This window comes from Chiloscyllium plagiosum, unplaced genomic scaffold (genome assembly GCF_037043375.1).
Source record: "Chiloscyllium plagiosum isolate Xiang-an unplaced genomic scaffold, Cpla_swu_hap1 HiC_scaffold_2, whole genome shotgun sequence".
Taxonomy (NCBI): Eukaryota; Metazoa; Chordata; class Chondrichthyes; order Orectolobiformes; family Hemiscylliidae; genus Chiloscyllium; species Chiloscyllium plagiosum.
In genome coordinates, this window is record NW_028270140.1 from 75,200,295 (window position 1) to 75,224,026 (window position 23,732).

At 40.9% G+C, this 23,732-nt stretch overlaps 1 protein-coding gene across 2 annotated transcripts in view; it reads left to right on the forward strand.

Annotated features, from left to right (window-relative positions):
- Positions 1-23,732, forward strand: part of LOC122561080 (protein prune homolog 2-like) — a 435,917-nt gene that overhangs the window by 384,689 nt on the left and 27,496 nt on the right. For both annotated transcript variants that reach the window (XM_043712461.2, XM_043712468.2), the window contains exons 13-15: positions 10,468-10,570; positions 22,129-22,260; positions 23,594-23,680. In XM_043712461.2, coding sequence (XP_043568396.2) covers positions 10,468-10,570; positions 22,129-22,260; positions 23,594-23,680 — 322 coding nt within the window. The remainder of the gene's footprint in view (positions 1-10,467; positions 10,571-22,128; positions 22,261-23,593; positions 23,681-23,732) is intronic.

Here is a 23,732-nt window from a genome sequence, read left to right on the forward strand (position 1 = left end):
TCCCACTGTATCAGAGTGACTTTGTGCCATCTCTGGCACACCAACTCTGGAAAAACAAAACCAAGGATAGCTCTGACAGAGGATCAGGAGGAGGGGAATGATAAGTAGTGGTTAGCGCCATAAGTAATAATGTAACTGTGGCAACATTGAGAGAAATAAAAGTGAAGTGAAATTCTTTTAAAAACATATAATGATACATTGAAAACTACCAATTCACAAAGGCTCCTAAGTCAGCACTTTCCAAACTCACAAACTAAACCTGCCTAGAAGCCCATGGAGCAACAGAAGAATGGGAGCCCAAAGCCTACAAGTTTCCTCCAAGCCACATACCATCCTGACCTGAAACTATATCATTGTTGTTTCATTGTTATTGAATCAAATGTCTGGACCTCCCTCCCTAATGACCGTAGGCCATTGCTATTAAGTGCCTGACCACTGAGAGCCTGATGCTGAATGCAGTATGGCCTGGGATAACAAAAAAGGCTGACATGAGTTCCACTCCCTGCACCTCAACACCTGCAACAGTAGGGACCTCAACAAGCTGCAGACAAGAGTCATTATTGCCCAGGACTTGGTAGTTCCAATTACCAAGCTGTCGTGCTGATCAAAAAATCTAGATATCTTAGTAAGGTTTACAGTTAAATGGATAAGATGATTAAAGTGGTAAAATATGTATTAAAAATGGTTTTAAAGAAAGGTGTTACCATCCCAATGTATATCTAAGAACTTTACAACCATAAGAAATAAGAACAAGATGGGCCATTCAGCCCCTCAAGCTTGTCCTGTTATTCAGTAGGATCATGGCTGATCCAACATTCCTGATGAGGAAATTGCAGGAAAATCTACATGATACTTGATTTCCCTACTGATCAAGAATTTACTTACCTCAACCTTAAATATACACAAGGATTCTTCCCCTATAGTGCTCTGTGACAAGGAGTTCCAATGACACTCAATCCGCTGAGAGAAGAAATTCTTCCTCACCTCAGTCTCAAATTGGAGCCCCTTTCTTCTGAGACTATGCCCTCTGGTCTTTGACTGTCCCATGATGGGAAACTTTCTCTCAGCATTTTCTCTGTCATTAAGAATCCTATGTGTTTCAGTGAGATCACATCTCATTCTCTTAAACTGCAGTGAATAGGTAAGGTCCCAACCTGTTTACCCTTTGCTGATATGACAGATCAAGAATCATCCTCGTGGCCCTTGTCTCTGAACTACTTCCAATTAAATTATATCTTTCTTTAAATAAAGTGATCAAAACTATTCACAGATGAGGTCTCACCAGCACCTTATACAGTTTCAGTAAGACTTGCCTACTATTATACTTCAAGAGGGGAGGTGATGGCGTAGTGGTATTATCACTGGACTGTTGATCCAGAGACACAGATAATGTACTGGACATCTGGGTCCTTCACAGAAGGAATCTGCCACCCTTATCTGGTCTGGCCTACATGTCAACTTGAGACCCACAACAATGTGGTTGACCCTTAACTGCCTTGTGGGCAGTTATGGATAGGCAATGAGTACTGCCTAGGCAGTGATGCCCTCATCCTATAAATGAATAAAGAAAGAAAAACCTGGAAATAAGAGCCAGCATTCCATTAAATCTACCTGATTGCCTGCTACATCAGTGTGCTAGCTTTCTGTGTTTCATATACAAATGCCATCATGCCCCTTTTGTGTTGCAGTTTTCTGAGTTGTTCGCCATTTCCATAATATTTGTTTGTTTTGTGCTCCCTTCTAAGATGAGCAACTTCATAATTTCTCAGCTTCAATTTATTTGTCATCTTTTTGTCCCTTACTTAACCTATCAATATCTCTCTGTAAACTGTTTGTATCCTCGAGCAGCCTGCCTTTCCAACAACTTGTGTCATGATTGCTCACAGTCGAGCTTTTGACTCCGCTTACATTATTTCCGTGATGTCAGTTGAAACTGCTTGTTGCTTCTCAAGAAAATAAATTTTAGTAATTGACGTACTTGGAGCACTGTGATTTCATTTCAGGGCAGTTGACTTCAATAGATCACTATAATATGTCAAGCAATGGCTGAACACTTTAAAACGTAGATTATTGGAAGTAAGTGCTGAGCACAGGGATGGATTATTTCTGACCGTGTTCTTCTTTCAAGTAATTACACAATTACTATGACAATTTTCAGGAAAACCTAGGCCATTGTCTGTGGCAGCTTTATCCTTAGTTGCTCTGATGGTACATTTTCTGTTATTTTTACCTTGGCTTTAAGTTATCCAAATGTTTTGTGTTACCATATGAAGACCAGCTGTTTTTCATTAAGCCAATATTTTTAAAGAGCATGAATAGGATCAACACAGCTGATCTATGTTTTCCAACTACTGTTTTTATCCCTTGAACAAAGTGTGGATCAAGGTTGAGGAATTGATTTTTAAAACTTTACTTGCTGTTATAATGTAGTGAACACAGCTAATTTGAGCATAGCAAACTCCCAGAACATCAACGTGGTAACAATTAGAGAATCTGTTTTTGTAATATTGAGTGAAAGATAAACATTGGCCAGGACACCAGGGATACCTCTACTGCTGTTCTTCAGAATAGTGCCATGGGATTTTCTGCATCCCCTCAAAAACACAGACAGGACTTGGGTTTACCACTTCATCTGCGATACAGCACTACCTCAGCACTGCAATGGAGTATCAACCCACAATCAGTACATATTTACCTTGAGTAAATAAGACTTTGAATATAGACCTGCTTCAGAGGGGTAACATCTATATATGAAGTTTGTGACTGCATGCATTTGGCATCATTGTGTTCTTTGGATAGCACATCACTAAAACATTTTAAAAGGCAAGTGGAAAACAGGTAATGTTTCTTTAATTTTCAGTTGAAGATCAGTAGAATCAAAATACATGACCTAATTTTAGCTAAAAGAACTGCAGATGCTGAAAATCAGAAAAAGAAATGAAATTGCTTGAAAAGCTGAGCAGGTCTGGTAGCATCTGTGGAGAGAAATCAGAGTTAATGTCTTGGGTCGAGTGATATTTCTGAGGAAGGGTCAGTGGACCCAAAACATTAATTCTTTCTCCCCATTAACTTTGTCTATTTTTTATTCTTCTTTGAAAGATTTTTTAATCCCTGAGAAACGTGATTCCCCTTTCCTCGCTAATTTTTTGAATACATCCTGGAAAACAGAACTACATCGCACGGCTAAGTTGCATTGTAGAATCTGAATGACACCTTGCAAAAATTGGTGAGAGTTCACATTTAAATGTTTTCATATGACCCATATGGTAGAATTTAGTTTATGGTCCTAGCAGTGGGCATGTCCAATGGCTAGGGAAGGGATGGCAACGCATATCAGGCTGTGATAATTAGTTTTAAAGGCAATTGGGCACTCACCTGGTCAGTATTAGGGTCCTCAGCATCTTCGGGGCAGATGTCAACCCTCTGAGTGTCTGGTCAATCAGAGACCAATGACTCTTTGGTGCTTGCAGCTCCATCTCAAAAGTCCAACAATTTTGAATAACTATTATTTTAACTACCTTGCTGGAAGGAGAATAATCCCAGCTTCTTTAGTCTTTCCACATAACTGAAGCCCTTCAATATCTCTTCATTGCCTTCAAGGAGTGGTACCTTCCTGAAGAACAGTGCTCGGAATGAAACATTGTTGAAATGAGAATTCATTAAATGTTATCAGACCAAACAAATGTATGTAACTTTACAGATCTATTTTATTAAATGGAGAAAATCAAGAATACACATGCCATTTTGAGGACAAAATGAATATTTGACAGTATTATTTGATCTACATTCAAAACAAAATAAATCAACGACATGAAAACTGTACTAAAGTTATATAAGTATTTGTTTGCTTCATTTACTGTCAAATTAAAAATAATAACATTTGATTTATAAAACCCATTATGAAGGGGAATGGAGTATAAAAGCAGGTTAGTGAGGGTACGACTATGCAGTGCATTTGTGTACCTGGAATACTGCATATGGTTTTGGTTTCCTTACGTAAGGAGAGAAAAAGGCATATTGGAAACAGCTCCAAGATTATCCAGTAGAGGTGTTTTACTCTAATTTCAGGAGCAGCAATTTCTGTTTTATATGCCGTTGCATTGTTTTGGAACTTTGAGAAAAGTCAAAACAACAGCAGTTTTAAAAGGGAGAAGACAAAGGAAGCACACGGTGAGGTCATTGCAGGAGAGAGAGAAAGAGAGAAAACCTGTACAGTTACTGCCTTTGCTGTTTGAATTCATGTATCACTGGACATCGGAGTGTGTCTGGGAAAATTAACAAACAGTGAAATTCACAACTGATCTTGGAGTTGGGTGAGGTTCACAGCACAGAATCAGATAAGCTAATCGTTGTTTTAAGTGTGGCCTACAGAGAATCTGCAGTAGTGAGTAAAGTGGGTTCTTTCTTGATTATATGTTTTTGGAGATACGTTTCTTGATTAAACTTAAAATATAAACCATAACTATTAATTTAACCTGGGGCAGTGTTTGTAGAGGAATAAGATGGTGTGTTTCATTTTCTGGGTCTGTAGATTGTGAAGGAGCAAAAATGGCCTTTAATAGACTGATATGTACTTCTTGTCAAATGTGGGAGTTTAAAGAGAGTTTAAGGGTTACTGCGGATTATATCTGCCATAAATACTGTTGGCTGCGAAGCTTATCAGATCAAATGGATCGGTTCGAGACACAGATAGAAGCAATGAGGAATTTGCAACAGCAAAAGTATGTGAAGGATGGCAGTTACAGGAAGGAGGAAAAGTCTCCGATATAGTCACATAGATGGGTTAACTCCAGAAAAGATAAGAGAGGTAGGCAGCTAGTGTAGGAGTCTTCTGTGGCTATACCCATTTCAAACACATATGCTGTTTTGTAAAATGTAGCGGGTGATGGATTCTCAGGGGAACGTAGCACAAACAGCCAGGTTTATGGTATTGAGACTGGCTGTAATGCAACGAGGGATACATCAGGTCCAAGAGATCAATTGTGTTAGGGGATTCTCTAGTCCGAGGTAGAGACAGACGTTTCTGTGGCCAGCAGCGAAAAAGCAGAATGCTTCCCTGATGCCACGATCAAGGATGTCTCAGACAGGGTGCAGAATGTTCTCAAGGGGGAGAGGGGCATTTTTGATAAGGGATAGCATGACAGCTGTGCTGAGGGAGGATATTCCTGGAAATACATCCAGGGAAGTTATTTGGGTGGACCTGAGAAATAAGAAAGGGATGATCACCTTATTGGGATTGTATTATAGACCCCCTTCTAGTCAGAGGGAAATTGAGAAACAAATTTGTAAGGAGATCTCAGCTATCTGTAAGAATAATAGGGTGGCTATGGTAGGGGATTTTAACTTTACAAACATAGACTGGGACTGCCATAGTGTTAAAGATTTAGATGGAGAGGAATTTGTTCAGTGTTCACAAGACAATTTTCTAATTCAGTATGTGGCTGTACCTACTAGAGAAGGTGCAAACTTGACCTACTCTTGGGAAATAAGGCAGGCAGATGACTTGAGGTGTCAGTGGGGGAGCACTTTGGAGCCAGCGACCATAATACTATTAGATTTAAAATAATGATGGAAAAGGATAGACCAGATCTAAAAGCTGAAGTTCTAAGTTGGAGAAAGGCCAATTTTGCAGGTATTAGGCAAGAACTTTCTAAAGCTGTTTGGGGGCAGATGTTCGCAAGTAAAGGGACGGCTGGAAAATGGGAAACCTTCCAAAATGAGATAACGAGAATACAGAGAAAGTATATTCCTGTTAGGCTGAAAAGAAAGGCTGATAGGTATAGGGAATGCTGGATGACTAAAGAAATTGAGGGTTTGGCTAAGAAAAAGGAGGAAGCATATGTAAGGTATAGACAGGATAGATCGAGTGAATCCTTAGAAAAGTATAAAGGCAGTAAGAGTATACTTAAGAGGGAAATCAGGAGGGCAAAACGGGACATGAGATAGTTTTGGCAGATAGTATTAAGAAGAATCCAAAGATTTTTTACAAATACATTAAGGACAAAAGGGTAACTAGGGAAAGAATAGGATCTCTTAAAGATCAGCAAGGCAGCCTTTGTGTGGAGCTGCAGAAAATAGGGGAGATATTAAATGAGTATTTTGCATCAATATTTACTGTGGAAAAGGATCTGGAAGATATAGACTGTAGGGAAATAGATGGTGACATCTTACAAAATGTCCATATTACAGAGGAGGAAGTGCTGGATGTCTTGAAATGCATAAAGGTGGATAAATCCCCAGGACCTGATCAGGTGTACCTAGAACTCTGTGGGAAGCTAGAGAAGTGATTGCTGGGCCTCTTGCTGAGATATTTGTATCATTGATAGTCACAGGTGAGGTGCTGGAAGACTGGAGGTTGGCTGTTTAAGGGTGGTAAGGACAAGCCAGGGAACTATAGACCAGTGAGCCAGACATCATTGGTGGGCAAGTTGTTGGAGGGAATCCTGAGGGACAGGATGCACATGCATTTGGAAAGGAGGAGAAAGTGAGGACTGCAGATGCTAGAGACCAGAGTTGAAAAGTGTGGTGCTGGAAAAGCGCAGCAGGCCAGGCAGCATCCGAGGAGCAGGAGAATCTACGTTTCGGGCATAAGCCCTTCTTCAGGAATGAGGCTGGTGTGCCAAGCGGGCTGAGATAAAAGGTTGTGGGGGGGGGGGTGAACTTGGGGGAGGAACGCTGGGAATACGATAGGTGGAAGGAGGTGAGGGTGTTAGGCCGGAGAGGGGGTGGGGGCGGAGAGGTCGGGAAGAAGATTGCAGGTCAAGAGGGCGGTGCTGAATCCGGGAGTTGGGACTGAAATAAGGTGGGGAGAGGGGAAATGAGGAAGCTGGAGAAATCTACATTCATCCCGTGTGGTTGGAGGGTTCCTAGGCGGAAGATGAGGCGCTCTTCCTCCAGGCGTCGTGTGGCGAGGGTCTGGCGATGGAGGAGGCCAAGGACCTCCATGTCCTTGGCAGAGTGGGAGGGGGAGTTCATCCTTGCAAGAGGATTCGCAGTGGGTTAAGATCAACTAGGAGAAAGTGAGGACTGCAGATGCTGGAGGCCAGAGTTGAAAAATGTGATGCTGGAAAAGCGCAGCATCCGAGGAACAGGAGAATCAACGTTTCGGGCATAAGCCCTTCTTCAGGAATGAGCCTCGTGTGCCAAGCGGGCTGAGATAAAAGGTAGTGGGGAGGGGCGCTGGGAATACGATAGGTGGAAGGAGGTGAGGGTGATAGGCTGGAGGGGGGTGGGCGCGGAGAGGTCGGGAAGAAGATTGCAGGTCTAGAGGATGGTGCTGAATCCGGGGGTTGGGACTGAGATAAGGTGGGGGAAAGGGAAATGAGGAAGCTGGAGAAATGTGTTTGGAAAGGCAAGGACTGCTTCGGGATAATCAATGTGGCTTTGTGCATAGGAAATCATGTCTCACAAACTTGATTGAGTTTTTTGAGGAAGTCACAAAGAGAATTGATGAGGGCAGAGCAGTAGATGTGTTCTATATGGACTTCAGTAAGGCATTCGACAAGGTTCCCCATGGGAGACTGATTAGCAAGGTTAGATCTCACGGAATACAGGGAGAACTGACCATTTGGATACAGAACTGGCTCAAAGGTAGAAGACAGAGGGTGGTGGTGGAGGGTTGTTTTTCAGACTGGAGGCCTGTGACCAGTGGAGTGCCACAAGGATCAGTGCTGGGTCCTCTACTTTTTGTCATTTACATAAACAATTTGGATGCGAGCATAAGAGGTACACTTAGTAAGTTTGCAGATGACACCAAAATTGGAGGTGTAGTGGACAGCGAAGAGGGTTACCTCAGATTACACCAGGATCTTGACCAGATGGGCCAATGTGCTGAGAAATGGCAGATGGAGTTTAATTCACATAAATGCGAGATGCTGCATTTTGGGAAAGCAAATCTTAGCGGGACTTATACACTTAATGGTAAGGTCCTAGGGAGTGTTGCTGAATGAAGAGACCTTGGAGTGCAGGTTCATAGCTCCTTGAAAGTGGAGTCGCAGGTAAGTAGGATAGTTAAGAAGGCGTTTGGTATGCTTTCATTTATTGGTCAGAGTATTGAGTACAGGAGTTGGGAGGTCATGTTGTGGCTGTATAGGACATTGGTTAGGCCACTGTTGGAATATTGCGTGCAATTCTGGTCTCCTTCATATTGGAAAAAATGTCGCGAAACTTGAAAGGTTTCAGAAAAGATTTACAAGGATGTTGCCAGTAATGGAGGATTTGAGCTATAGGGAGAGGCTGGGGTTGTTTTCCCTGGAGCATCGGAGGCTGAGGGGTGACCTTATAGAGGTTTACAAAATTATGAGGGGCATGGATAGGGTAAATAGGCAAAGTCTTTTCCCTGGGGTTGGGGAGTCCAGAACTAGAGGGCATAGGTTTAGGGTAAGAAGGAGAAGATGGAAAAGAGACCTAAGGGGCGACTTTTTCATGCAGAGGGTGTTACGTGTCTGGAATGAGCTGCTAGAGGAAGTGGTGGAGGCTGGTCCAATTGCAACATTTAAAAGGCTCTTGGATGGGTATATGAATAGGAAGGGTTTGGAAGGATATGGGCCGGGACTAGATTGGGTTGGGATATCTGCTCGGCATGGACAGGTCGGACCAAAGCATCTGTTTCCATGCTGTACATCTCTATTATTCTATGACTTCCCAGAATGAAGGGTGTTCTGTTACAACAAAAGTTTAACAAGTTAACTTATATTCTTTGGAGTTTGAAAGAATGAGAGAGAATATTATTAAAACATGTAATATCCTGAAGGGCTTGCGAGTGTAGATGCTAGAGGATGTTTCCTTCAGTGGGGGTTCCTAGAACTACTGGACACCATTTCAAAATATGAGGTATCTCAAGATGGAGATAAACAAGATCTTCTTAGAAGATCTTGGTCTTTTGTATCTGGGCAAGAGAATTTCAGTGGAGCTTGAATTTGATAATCAAATATATTCATGGCTGAATCAGACAGATTTTTGATCACAAATTCAGAAGGACAGGCAGGAAAATAAAGTTAAGGTCACAGTCTATATTGCAATAGCATGGCATAGGTCGAATATTATTTGTAACTATTGAAGACACTACAAGTTTTTACTATTGAGGATATGTATTTATCTTTGTTGACCCCCTTTGCAGAATATCTCTTGGTGGATCGATGAAGGAACATCAAAAGGATAGATTGGTATGCATTAGTTTTATATGCCTTTCCTGTAGGGTACAGGGTAGGGAGGATATAGAAGTTAATTGTGATTCCAGCACACATTTAACTCTCAGATCTGCAGGCTGACTTATTTTAAAATTTAGATTTTAATATTTCCCTAATCTCATGATTTTCATGGTCTTGTTAAATCTATTTGAATTTCCAAATTAATTCACTATGAACCAAACTTCAAAACGTGCAGATTGATGTTTATTCCAAGTGCATATAACAAAATAAATTACAAAATTGAAACAGTACAATTTTAGAACCCTTCATGTTTCCATAGAGGAAAACCACCATGCAATTGCTGAGAGATTAGTGTTTAATTGTGATCAAAACTTATTTATAAAGTGGAGGAAAAATGGATTTTAATGTTCAGTTCTGTGAAGAACTGAGTTGTTTTTGTTAAAAAGGTCAAAGTCATTTTGAACAGTGAGATTAAGACCTCATTACTAAGAAATCACATGAAGTTAGCTAAATGACTCGGAATCTCTGTCAGAGATAATTGTTAACATTTTTGTTGACTTGAATAGTGCAACTGAAACATAGAGTACCCAGATTCAGGACATTTCAGAGAGATAAGATCTGTTATGCTAAGTGCTGCTACTTTGGTAGTCTCCAAACGCAGAGCAGAGAGGGAAAAGTACTGAGTTGCTTAGAAGAAAACCACAGAAGCATAAGGCTATAGAGTTGTCAGAGGAAGAGATTTTGCAAGACTGTTCAAAGGTTTGAGATTAAGGAACCCAATTTAGGTAGTAAGTGAGCTGAGTGAACGGTTTGTTCAACAGTTTCAGAAATTGATATTAGCTCAAGAAAATAATACTGAGTGAGTGTAAATTTGTCAAAAAGAAACCAATTACAGTTGTGCCAACTGAAAAAGAAGCTTTAGTGTAAAGAGAACTTTGAGTGTCAGAAAGATTGTTGGGGTAAAAGTATTGAATCCATCTTTCTAATGTTTGTAATGAATTTACTTCAGAGAGTGTTTAGTAATCTCTTTAACCTTTTGCATAATAAACTTGTGTTAAAAGTACATCAGCAGGCGCTAGTAAATATGCTGTGACTAACATCCATAAACAGAAAAGCAAAACTTATGATCTATCAAGCCCACTCTCTGACTTGTCCCGCATCACCATGAACTACAACCATAACAAATGTTTTTCTGAATGAGAAAGTAAAAAGTTTGAATTGCTGTTACAATTACTAGACTTTTTTTGTGTCCTGGTAATTCTAGGTAATACTGTAAACAGTGCACAATATTAAACAAATGCTTTGTTGTTTTCCTCAGGCTACTATAGTGACGGACTCAATGCCATCATTGTGTTTGCAGCATGTTTCCTGCCAGAGAGCAGTCGACCTGACTATAATTATATTATGGAAAATCTCTTTTTGTGAGTAGAATGTCAATATTTGTCTTAATGTTGTCCCTAAGTTACTGAACCAGCATGATCTATGGACTGCTACTTAACTAATTGGATGGATAAAGATTTTTTTGTATAGGCTAAAAAATAACTGCATGTGAATTTACAAAAAACTGATACATTCTAAACCTCAAATTCCAGTTCTGTAAAAACCTGTACAGTACACCTCAACATGACTCCCAGAATGTCCAGGGCATTTTTTGTTTTCCAGGTAACATATTGGATGTGTGTTTATTATTACCATGTGGTTAAATGCACTAGCAGTTAATGTATGCATCATCATGGTCCATAAATGGAAAATCAGTTGAAGGGCTTGTTAATCTGATATTGTTGAGGGATGGACATTGGCCAGAACATCCACGAAACATTGTGTTTCTCTTCAAAAGGTATAGTGGGATTTTAATGCCCATCTGAAGCACTAGATGCAGGTTTGATGTAGTACTCTATATTTTCACTTATGAAATAGCATGTTCAAAAATGTCTCAGCTGACCTCTCATTTGAAGAGCAATAACTGGAAAAGTTACATTTCTTTCATTAATCCTCAAAGGTGCTCAAGGTTATGCACTCATGGGGTGACATGGGTTGATCCCATGACCTGCTGAGAAAGTTGACAATGTTCCAACTGAGCCAACTGACACTTCTGAGCCAGGTCCAAAATTCAGCTTTATAGCCAATCAAAAGCATGAAGCCTGAAATGCAAACGCACAGTATTGGAAACACTCAGCAGCTGAGGTAGCATCTGCGGAGAGATGAAAGCTATTTCAAGTAGATAATTTTGTCATAACGAGATATTATGGGTGAACAGTTTGTGAGGAGGAATGGAGCAAAGGAAAGGGTGGATGTAGAGAGAGAATAAAGAGAATTAAAATCTTGCATACACAAGACGTGAATGATCAAGGTGGTTGGGTAAAGGATGTGAGATGGTTAAATAACCAGTGATAAAATGTGAAGGAACTGAAAGAGGTGAGAAAAAAGTACAGAAGTGAAATCATGAACTCTTCATTCAATCTGATGGTCATCTTATATTTCCCTATGATTTTCTTTTAGCCTCCTTTTGTTTTGCATGATTATCATAAAGTCTCCCATGGGGAACCGTGTCAAACACTTTACTGAAATCCATATAGATCACATCTACCGCTCTGCCCTCATCAATCCATTTTGTTACTTCCTCAAAAAACTCAATCAAGTTTGTGAGACATGATTTCCCACGCACAAAGCCACGTTGACTATCCTTAATCAGTCCTTGCCTTTCCAAATACATGTACATCCTGTCCCTCAGGATTCCCTCCAACAACTTGCCCACCACTGACGTCAGGCTCACTGGTCTATAGTTTCCTGGCTTGTCTTTACTGCCCTTCTTAAATAGTGGCATCACCTTAGCCAACCTCCAGTCTTCCGGCACCTCACCTGTGACTATCAATGATACAAATATCTCAGCAAGGGGCCCAGTAATCGCTTCTCTAGCTTCCCACTGAGTTCTAGGGTACACCTGATCAGGTCCTGGGGATTTATCCACCATTATGCATTTCAAGACATCCAGCACTTCCTCCTCTGTAATATGGACATTTTGCAAGATGTCACCATCTATTTCCCTACATTCTATATCGTCCCATGTCCTTTTTCACAGTAAATACTGATGCAAAATACTCGTTTAGTATCTTCCCCCATTTTCTGCGGCTCCACACAAAGGCTGACTTGCTGATCTTTGAGGGGCCCTATTCTCTCCCTAGTTACCCAACTGTCCTTCATGTATTTGTAAAAATCCTTTGGATTCTCCTTAACTCTATTTGCCAAAACTATCTCATGTCCCCGTTTTGCCCTCCTGATTTCCCTCTTAAGTATACTCCCACTGCCTTTACACTTTTCTAAGGATTCACTCGATCTATCCTGTCTATACCTGACATATGCTTCCTCCTTTTTCTTAAACAAACCCTCAAACCCTCAAATCCTCTTTAGTCATCCAGCATTCCCTATACCTACCAGCCTTCCCTTCCACCCTAACAGGAATATACTTTCTCTGGATTCTCGTTATCTCATTTTTGAAGGCTTCCCATTTTCTAGCTGTCCTTTTACCTGCGAACATCTGCAACCAATTGGCTTTTTGAAAGTTCTTGCCTAATACCGTCAAAATGGCCTTTTTCCAATTTAGAACTTCAACTTTTAGATCTGGTCTATCCTTTTCCATCACTATTTTAAAACTAATAGAATTATAGTCGCTGGCTCCAAAGTGCTCCCCCACTGACACCTCAGTCACCTGCCCTGCCTTACTTACCAACAGTTGGCTAAGTTTTGCACCTTCTCTAGTAGGTACACCCACATGCTGAGTCAGAAAATTTTCTTGTACACATTTAACAAATTCCTCTCCATCTAAACCCATAACACAATGGCAGTCCCAGTCTATGTTTGTAAAGTTAAAAGCCCCTACCATAACCACCCTATTATTCTTACAGATAGCTGAGATCTCTTACAAGTTTGTTTCTCAATTTCCCTCTGACTATTAGAGGGCCTATAATGCAATCCCAATAAGGTTATCATCACTTTCTTATTTCTCAGTTCCACCCAGATAACTCGCCTGGATGTATTTCTGGAACTATCCTCCCTCAGCACAGCTGTAATGCTACCCCTTATCAAAAATGCCACTCCCCCTCCTCTCTTGCCTCCCTTTCTATCCTTCCCGTAGCATTTGTATCCTGGAACATTAAGCTGCCAGTCCTGCACATCCCTGAGCCATGTTTCTGTAATTGCTATGATATCCCAGTCCCATGTTCCTAACCATGCCCTGAGTTCATCTGCCTCCCCTGTTTGGCCCCTTGCATTGAAATAAATGCAGTTGAATTTATTAGTCCTACCTTGTCCCTGCCTGCCCTGACTGACTTGCTTCTGTTCTCAACTGTACCAGTCTCAGATTGATCTCTTTCCTCACTATCTCCCTGGGTCCTACTCCCACCCCCTACCCGCACCCCCCCTACCTTACTAGTTTAAGTCCTCCCGAGCAGCTCTAGGTCCAATTTAGGTGCAACCCGTCCTTCTTGTACAGGTCACTTCTACCCCAAAAGAGATTCCAATGATCCAAAAATGTGAATCCTTCTCCCATACACTAGCTCCTCAGCCATCTGCTCTGTCCTCCTATTCCTTCCCTCACTAGCTCGTAGCACCAGGAGTAATCCAGATATTACTATTCTCGAGGACCTCCTTTTTAAATTCCTGCCTAACTCTCTGTAATCTCCCTTCAGAATCTCAACCTTTTCCCTTCCTATGTCATTGGTTCCAATGTGGACAATGACCTCTTGCTGGCCCCTCTCCCCGTTGAGAACATTCTGCACCCTCTCTGAGACATCCTTGATCCTGGCACCAGGGAAGCAATACATCTTTCTGATTTTTCGCTGTTGGCCACAGAAACGTCTGTCTGTGCCCCGGACTATAGAGTCCCCTAACACAATTGATCTTTCGGAACCCAACATACCCTCGTTGCATTAGAGCCAGTCTCAATACCAGAAACTTGGCTGTTCGTGCTACGTTCCCCTGTGAATCCATCACCCCCTACATTTTCCAAAACAGCATACTTACTTGAAATGGGGATAGCCACAGAAGACTCCTGCACTAGCTGCCTTACCTCTTCTATCTTTTCTGGAGTTAACCCATCTATGTGACTGTATGAGACTTTGCCCCTTCCTATAACTGCCATCCAACACGTACCATTGCTGTTGCAAATTCCTCATTGCCTCTAACTATCTCTCCAACCGATTCATTTGATCTGATAGGATTCGCAACCAACAGCATTTATTGCAGATATAATCCGCAGTAACCCGTAAACTCATCGTTAAACTCCCACGTTTGACAAGAAGCGCATATAACTCTACTAAAGGCCATTTTTGCTCCTTCACAATCTACAGACCCAGAAAATAACACAGTCTTATTCCTCTACAAAATATTGCCCCCAGATTAAATGAATAGTTATGGCTTACATTTTAAGTTTAATCAAGAGACATATCTCAAAAAACATATAATCAAGAAAGAAACCATTCTACTCACTACTGCAGACTTTCTATAGGCCACACTTAAAACAATACATTTACCTGTTTCTGTTCTATGACTTCACCCAACCGTTCCTCCAAGATCAGTTGTGAATTTCACTGTTTGTTAATTTTCCCAGCCGCACTCTGATGTCTAGCAATACATGAATTCAAGCAGCAAAGGCAGTAACTGTGCAGGTTCACTGTGATTTAAGTTTCTTTCTCTCTGTCTGTCTCCTGCACTGACCTCATCATATGCTTACTTTGTCTATTCTTCTCCCTTTTAAAACTCCTGTTGTTTTGGAACTTTGGGGAAAAAAGTCAAAACAATGCAACAGCATGTAAAACCTTAATTGCTGCTCCTGGAATTCAAGGAAATCAACTCCAATACCTAAAATACCTCAAAAACAAAAGCAGCTGTTACAGCCAGAAATTTTTCCCATCTTTCATCTTGGATTACCCAGAATCCTTTTTTTAACACTTCTGTTACTATACCGATTGCTGTTTTCCAGCTAATCATTTAAGTCATTGGTGACTGGTTAGTTCAGTTGGCTGGACAGTTGACTTGTGATGTAGAGAGCCACCAGTAGCGTGGGTTCAATTCCTGCACCGCTGTGGTTATCATGAAGTACACACCTTCTCAACCTCTTCTCTCGCCTGAAGCATTGTGACCCTCAGGTTAAACCACCACCAATTATTTCTCTCTATTGGGAGAACAACTCTATGGTTTGATAATACAATGGCAATTTACCTATACCATAATTCTTTTCCTTTTGTGAGGTGTGAAGTGGTTAATCTTGGGAGGAAAAATGTGGAGAAACAATACAAAATATGAGGTACAACTCAAAAGGTGGGAGTTGGGCAGAAAAGCAAGGCGGAGTGGCGAATAAAATATTTAAATTCCCCAACTTTATTAACAGGGGCACAGTAAACTATGTTAAAAGTGTGTGCAATGATTTGGCCTCAGCTGAAGTACATTTCTGGGTGCCACATTTTGGGAAGAATGTGAAGCCATTAAGGACAGAACAGAAACATTTGGGAAAAAAATATCCTTGGAAAGAGAAATTTCTGTTATGTGGATATAGTTGACCAATTGGGACAGTTTTCCTTGGAGAAACTAATGTTAAGAGGAGATCTGATAATGATATTCAAAAGCATGATTGTTCTGGACAGACTAAATGAGGAAAAATGTTCCATTATTAGAAATATCAAGAATAAGAGCAAGCAAATATTGACAAAAAAAACAAGCAGTGATGCCACAGCAATCTGGAATGCATTGCCTGAGAAGATGGTGGAGGTAGGTTTAATTGAGGCATTGAAGAGAGAATTGGATTGTTAACTGGAAAATGTGAAGGTGCAGGGCTTTATGGAGAATCTGGGGGAATAACTCTGGGTAAGTTGCTTATTTACAGAGCTGGTAGAGCCATCGCTGACAGAATGGTCTCTTCCTGTGTTGTAACAATCTGTGTGCTGCCTTGTTGCCCTTGTGTTTCTCCTCAAAATTGTTCATCTGTATAATCCAGTTTTGTAGGAGGGTTGAGCAAGAAATATTAAATGTTAATTTAACCCTCTAATAAGATTAAAACCACCACACCTGACTCTTTAATTTGCTATACACCTAAGGAAAAAGACCAGACAACCGAAGGATGTGGAAAACGAATGAACAATCCATTCTGAGGACTTGTACAGTTAAAATGTTATTCAGTTTTTATTTTACCCCACCTATAACACCAATGGGTTTTTTTGTCCCTCTGTATGTAGGTGTGGAGGAATATTTTAAAAGGGGTTAGATTTGTAATTATTAGAGTTATATGACATCACCACAGTTGTGTCTGCCTGTTGTTAGAATCCATCTGTAATAAAAGATAGTTCTTCTTAACTACAGAAATCTAGTCCATGTTTTCTGTTAACCTGCGTCTATCAGATAAGTACATTGGGGACGTTGTGTACTTGATAAAATTGTTAACCTTTACGACAACTCCCGGAATAACAGGGCTTGAATTTCAATGTGCTGCTCCAGTGAGACGATACTGAGGTTGGGAACTGAGGAGAATTTCTTCTTAACTCAGCCATTAGTGAAGTCTGGAATTCACTGCCTGAAAAGGTGGTTGAGTCAGAAACTCTCATAATATTCAAGCAGTTGTCACACCTCACTGGTGTAACATGCTAGAAATCAAGTCCTGCTATTTCTGGAGTCAACAAAAAAATTGAGTATTTTATCGAAGTGTGGCAGTATTCCTGAATGTGTAAGTCTTTCATACCCAGGTTAACAGAATGCAGGGACTACGTTTCTAAACTTAATGAGAATTACTATTTATTACAAGTGAATAGACTTTAGTTACAAATAGACAGTCGTGAACCGGCAACCTGTAACTCTACTAATTAAGACTCTCACCCTCTTATAAAACTTGCCTTTCACACATATACAGATATAGGACCATAAGATATAGGAGCAGAAATTAGGCTATTCAGCACATTGGGTCTGATCTGCCATTCAGTGATGGCTGATGAGCTTCTGAATCCCATTCTCCTGCTGTCTCCCTATAACCTTTGATCCCTTTTAGAATCAATAATCTATCTTTCTCTGTCTTAAAGATACTCAATGACCTGGCCTCCATAGTCTTCTGTGGCAGTGAATTCCATAGATTCACCACTCTCTGGCTGAAGATGTTTCTGCTTATCTCCCTTCTAAAAAGTCTTCTCTTTACTCTAAGGCTGTGCCCTCGAGTCCCAGTCTCTCCTACCAATGGAAACATCTTCCCAACATCTGCCGTGTCCAAGTCATTCAGTATTTTGTAAGCTTCAATTAGGTCACCCCTCAACCTTCTAAACTCCACCGAGTATAGACCTACAGTCCTCCAATGTTCCTCATATGTTAAGCTGTTCATTCCTGGGGCCATTCTCATGAATCTCCTCTGAACACGCTCCAAGACCAGTACATCCTTTCTGATATGGGGCCCAAAACTGTGCACAGTACTCCAAATGTGGCCTTACCAGAGCCTTTTAGAGCCTCAGACATACAATTCTGCTTTTATATTCAAGTCCTTTCAAAATAAATGCTATCATTGCATTTGCCTTCTTAACTATTGACTCAACCTGCAAGTTTACCCTGAGAGAATCCTGGAATATCCTGGGAGAATCCTCCTCCCAAGTCTCTATGCATTCAGACTTCTGAATTTTCTCTCCATTTAGAAAATAGTCCATGCCTCCTCTTCCTCCCAAAGTCCATGACGTCACACATTCCCACGTTGTATTCCATCTGTCACTTCTTTGCCCACTCTCCTAACCTGTCCAAATCCTTCTGCAGGTTCCTTGCCTTCTCAATGCTATCTGCCCCTCTACTTATCTTTGTAACATCTGCAAACTTAGCCAGAATGCCCTCAATTCTTTCATCTAGATCACTAATGTATAAAGTGAAAAGTTGTGGTTCCAACACTGAACCTTGCAGAACACCACTTGTCACCGGCTGTCACCCTGAGAAGGACCCTTTTATTCCGACTCTCTGCTTACTGCCAGACAGCCAATTGTCCATGCTCGCACCTTGCCTCTAATGCCACAAGCCCTTATCTTACTCAGTAGCCTCCTGTATGGCACCTTGTCAAAGGCCTTCTTGAAGTCCAGGTAGATAACATCCATTGGTTGTCTTTGGTCTATTCTGCTCGTTACTTAGAGTCATAGAGTCACAGAGATATACAGTATGGAAACAGACCCTTCGGTCCAACCCGTCATGTGACCAGATATCCCAACCCAATCTAGTCCCACCTGCCAGCACCCGGCCCATATCCCTCCAAACCCTTCCTATTCTCATACCCATCCAATTGCCTCTTAAATGTTGCAATTGTACCAGCCTCCACCACTTCCTCTGGCAACTCATTCCATACACGTACCACCCTCTGCATGAAAACGTTGCCCTGTAGGTCTCTCTTATATCTTTCACCTCTCATCCTAAATCTATACCCTCTAGTTCTGGACTCCCCGACCCCAGGAAAAAGACTTTGCCTATTTACCCTATCCATGCCCCTCATAATTTTGTAAAATCTTCAAAGAGTTCCAGCAGATTTGTCAGACATGGAAAACCCTTGATGATACCATGCTGACTCTGCCCTATTTTACCATTCACTTCCAAGTATTCAGAAATCAGGATTCAGGATTCTATATCCTACCCACGACCGAGGTTAGGGTAATTTTCTGTCTTCTGACTTACTCCCTTTTTAAACAGGGGTGTTATGTTAGTGATTTTCCAGTCCTCTGGGACCCTTCCTGATTCTAGTGATACCCGAAGGGTTACCACTAATGCCTCCATTATCTCTCCAGCTATCTCCCTTAGAAAGCTGGGGTGTAGTCCATCTGGTCCAAGTGATTTATCCACCTTCAGGCAATTCCGTTTTTCTAGCACCTCTTTCTTGGTGGTGGCCGCCGTACTCAGCTCACCATACCCTCCGTTTTGAATTTTTGGGAATTAACTTGTTTCTCTGTGAAGACTGATGTGAAGTAATTATTCAGTTCCTTAACCATTTCCTTGTTCCCCACTACCATCTCTCTTGCATCATTTTCCAATGGCCAAATGTCCGCTTTTGCCTCTCTGTTGCCCTTTATGTTTCTAAAGAAATTCTTACAGTTTTCCTTGATATTAGTGGCTAGCATACTCTCCTATTTAATCTTTTCCTTTTTTTTTGTTGATCTTTGTAAACTTTTGAATCCTCTGGTTTCCCACTGTTCTTCGCCACATTATAAATTTTCTCTTTTGCTTTAATGCTATCCCTGACTTCCTTAGTCAGCCATAGCTGCCTCATCCTCCCTGTACCATGCTTCTTTTTCCTCAGAATGAATCTCTGTTGTGTCTCCTGAATTACCCCCAGAAACCCCTGCCATTTCTGTTCCATTGTCTTTCCTGTTCGGCTTCTCTCCCAGTCAATTCTGTCCAGCTCCTCCCTCATGCCTCTATAGTTGCCTTTGTTCAGCTGAAATACTGTTACCTCTAATTCTATCTTCTCCCTCTCAAATTGAGGAGTAAATTCGATTATGTTATGATTACTGCTTCCGAAGATATCCTTCGCCTTAAGCTCCCTTGTCAAGTCTGCCTCATCGCACATCACTAAATTGCCTGTTCACGAGAGGAATCCACCACAAGCTGCTCCAAAAAGCCATCTCGTAAACATTCCACAAATTCCTTTTCTTGTGAGCCACTACCAACCTGATTTTCCCAGTACACCTGCACATTGAAATGCCCCATGATCACTGTAACTTTGCCTTTCCTACACACCTTTTCTATCTCCTTGTGCATCTTGTGCTCCAGCTCAACTACTGTTTGGAGGCCTATACGTGACTCCAAATATTTTTTTTAAACCTTTGCAGTTTTTCAATTCTGCCCACACAGACTCTACACCATCTGACCCTCCTTCATTTCTTAATATTGATTTAATTTCATTTTTACTAATAGGGCAACCCAACCTCCTCTGCCCACCTGCCTATCTTTTTGATTGGATATATCTCCTTGAATATTCAACTCCCAATCCTGATTCCATTGTAGCCATGTCTCCGTGATGCCCACCACATTATTCTTGCCAATTTCGATCTGCGGCACATGCTCATTTACCTTATTCCTTATACTGCGTGCATTCAGATATAACGCCTTGAGTGCTGTATTAACCGTCCCTCTTCTCATTATCATTCGTTTGTCCAATGTACTTGAAATTTGATTGCTAACCCTTTCCAAATATTCTGTCCTATTCGTGTCTGTGCTGGAGATTTTAATAATCTCTCCTTTGTTCTGCAGTCTTAACTTCTCTTTTAATTCGGGTTTTCTAATTTTCCCTATCACCTCTTGTCTCCACATAGACACATACATGCCTCCTCCACACATTTAGTTTAAAACCCTGCCTATAGTCCTAGTTATGCGATTCACTAGGACTCTGGTCCTAGCTTGGTTCAGATGAAGACTGTCCCATCCCTTCTGACCCAATACTGGTGCTAATGTCCCGTGAATTCCAACTCATTCCTCCCACACCAATCTTTGAGCCACTCATTTACCTGCTTAATGTTATTGACACTTTGCCAATTAGCTTTGTGGCTCAGGTAGTAATCCAGAGATTATTACCTTTTTGGTTCAGCTTTTTAATTTATGTGTTCATATTCTGTTAGCAGAATCTCTGCCCTAGTCTTTTCTATGTTGTTGGTACCTATGTGGACCACAACCACTGAATCTTTACCCTCCTACTCAAAGTTCCTCTGCAGCCCAGATGAGATATCCCGAAGTCGAACACCAGGCAGGCAACACAACATTCGGGATTCTCGATCCTGCTTATTGAGAACAGTATCTATGCCCCTAACTGTACTATCCCCAATTACAATAAAATTTCTCTTCTCTCCCCCCCCCCCCCCCCCCCCCCCACCTGAATGGCTCCCTGCACCACGGTGCTGTGGTCAGTTGGCTCATCTCCCTGCAGTCCCCATTCTCCCCCACACAGGGAGCAAAACTCTTGAACCCGTTGGACAAGGGTAAGGGCTGAGGCTCTGCAACTCTCCCTCCTGGATCCCTGTATCTGCCTCACTTTCAGCCATAGTCTGCTGTTCCTGACTTCTGGCTGAATTAGAATTAGTTAGTCTAATGGGTGTGACTGTCTCCTCAAACAGAGTCCAGAAAACTCTTTCCCCTCCCTGATGTGTTGCAGTGTTTGAAGCTCAGACTCTAGCTCATTTACTCTGAGCCGGAGTTCTTCCAGAAACCAACATTTACAACAGACTAGGACACACAAAGGAAATTGGTGTTATGCACAAAGGAAAAGACTGGGAAGGTAATTCAATGATGAAATTATGCTTATGCTTGCTAGGACTTGCTATTCCTTAATCTCTCTTCACCAGACAGTGTCACTGGCTTGCAGAAGCATAGAGTGTTCATTGCATGTGTTTTACCATTCATCGAGTACTCTCTTTACTTATTATCTGTTTCAAATGAATCACCAAACATTATCAGGTTCAAATTCCATCTGGCATTGATCCATCAATCTGGCTAACCTGTCTATATCTGCCTGTAACCTAGGTTCTTTCTCCTCACTGTCAACCACCCAGTCAATCATCCTGTAATCCTCAAAATTACTCCTCATACCACCACTACCACTGAAGGTAAATTCAGTGAAATGGATTTTCTCATATGCAATTCTAGTAGTAGGGAGATAATCCCAGCTTTTCGCTATAACAAAGAGAGAAATAAGAGCTTCCACATCCAGCTTCTAGACCTTAACAATTGCTGAAAGCTAAAACTAAAAATCCTAGTTCTGTGGGAGCTTGACCCCACCCATTCAGGCTGCTTGTATTGTTCCAGCTTCTTAAAAAAAAAAACTCAAGGCCTCACAAACTTTAGTTTATTGGCTTTGAACAGACAGTTCATTACCTCTGTCTCAATCTTTCTTCATTTTTAAAAAAAAGGGCAAAATACACCTCTTAAAGACATATGTCATCACAAATGCAATTTTTAAAATTCACTCAAACAAAACCATTTTTTTCTTCGACCACAGGTATGTGATCAGTACCTTAGAACTCTTGGTAGCTGAGGACTACATGATCATTTATCTAAATGGAGCTACTCCACGGCGAAAAATGCCAGGTTTTAGCTGGATGAAAAGGTGCTATCAAATGATTGACAGAAGGCAAGTATTTTTCATTATTAACATTACAATCAACCTCTCCAGTACAGAGTAAGCCTCCTTACTGTAATTCCAACAGAACCATCAGAAATTTCTTGGGGTTTAGCAGAAGGAGCACCTAAACACCAGCCCTAAATGCAAGTGCTGGGTGCTAACATTAGCTTTTATCTTTTCAATCTTATGTAGTCATATCAACCTGAAGACCAAGTGAATAGAGCTGTGGTTACCCACTGAACTCAATCAGTGATTAGTCTGAGCTCTGTAATGAACAGTAGTTACTATCTCTCTTGGGCTGTTGTCAGTGCATGTAGGATAGACCATCAAATTGCACTGAGCACATCAATGTTATTATTTTGATAGCATTGAAAACTTGAGTCAGAAGCTGAGTTGATATCAACCTTTTACATTTTGAATTTCAGTCTTCAATAATAAATTAAAGGAAATTTGATTGGAATCGCCTTCTTACTTTGATCCAGAAAAGACTAAGATAAAGAGAAAGAAACTCTCCCAAAGATAAAGCTTCTTTCTCTAGTGTACTATTTCTTCATGGAATCCAATTTATCTGGAGTAAACTCAATGTTTTTGCTTCTATTACCTTATTAAAAGCTTTCCATAATTACATAAACAACCTAGCATGCAATGTTAGAATAGCTGCAGAAAGTAATTTGTTGAATTGCTGATTTGACTGAATATACTCCTTTGACTAGAATGCGCAGTATCATCAGTCTCTAATTTAGTCAAAGAGATTATTTTCTTGATTTTTTTTTTCTGAATTCTCATCCCATTTGTAGGTGTCTAAACCAATGTAATAAGCTTCCATAGCTGTCAGATTAAGAATATGATTTAAAATAACAAAATTGTATGAACATGGAATATAGAACATAGAACAATACAGCGCAGAACAGGCCCTTCAGCCCTCGGTGTTGCGCCAACCTGTGAACTATTCTCAGCTCGACCCCTACACTATCCCATCATCATCCATGTGATTATCCAAGGATTGTTTAAATCTTCCTAATGTGGCTGAGTTGATTACATTGGCAGGTAGGGCATTCCACACCCTTACCACTCTCTGAGTAAAGAACCTGCCTCTGACATCTGTCTTGGATCTATCACCCCTCATTTTGTACTTATGCCCCCTTATACAAGCTGACGGTCATCATCTTAGGAAAAAGACTTTCACTGTCTACCCTATCTAATCCTCTGATCATCTTGTATGTCTCTATAAAATCCCCTCTTACCCTTCTTCTTTCCATTGAGAACAGAACATTGGGAAGTGGTGAAAATGTTACATGCTTATGAGGTGTTAGTATATTATTGAGAGAATTTTTCATCACAGGTTGAGGAAGAATCTGAAATCATTTATAATTGTGCATCCATCATGGTTTATCAGGACGATCCTTGCAGTCACTCGGCCATTCATTAGGTAGGTTGGTACGGTTTTCCTATGTGCTATTCAGAGAGATGAACAAATATTA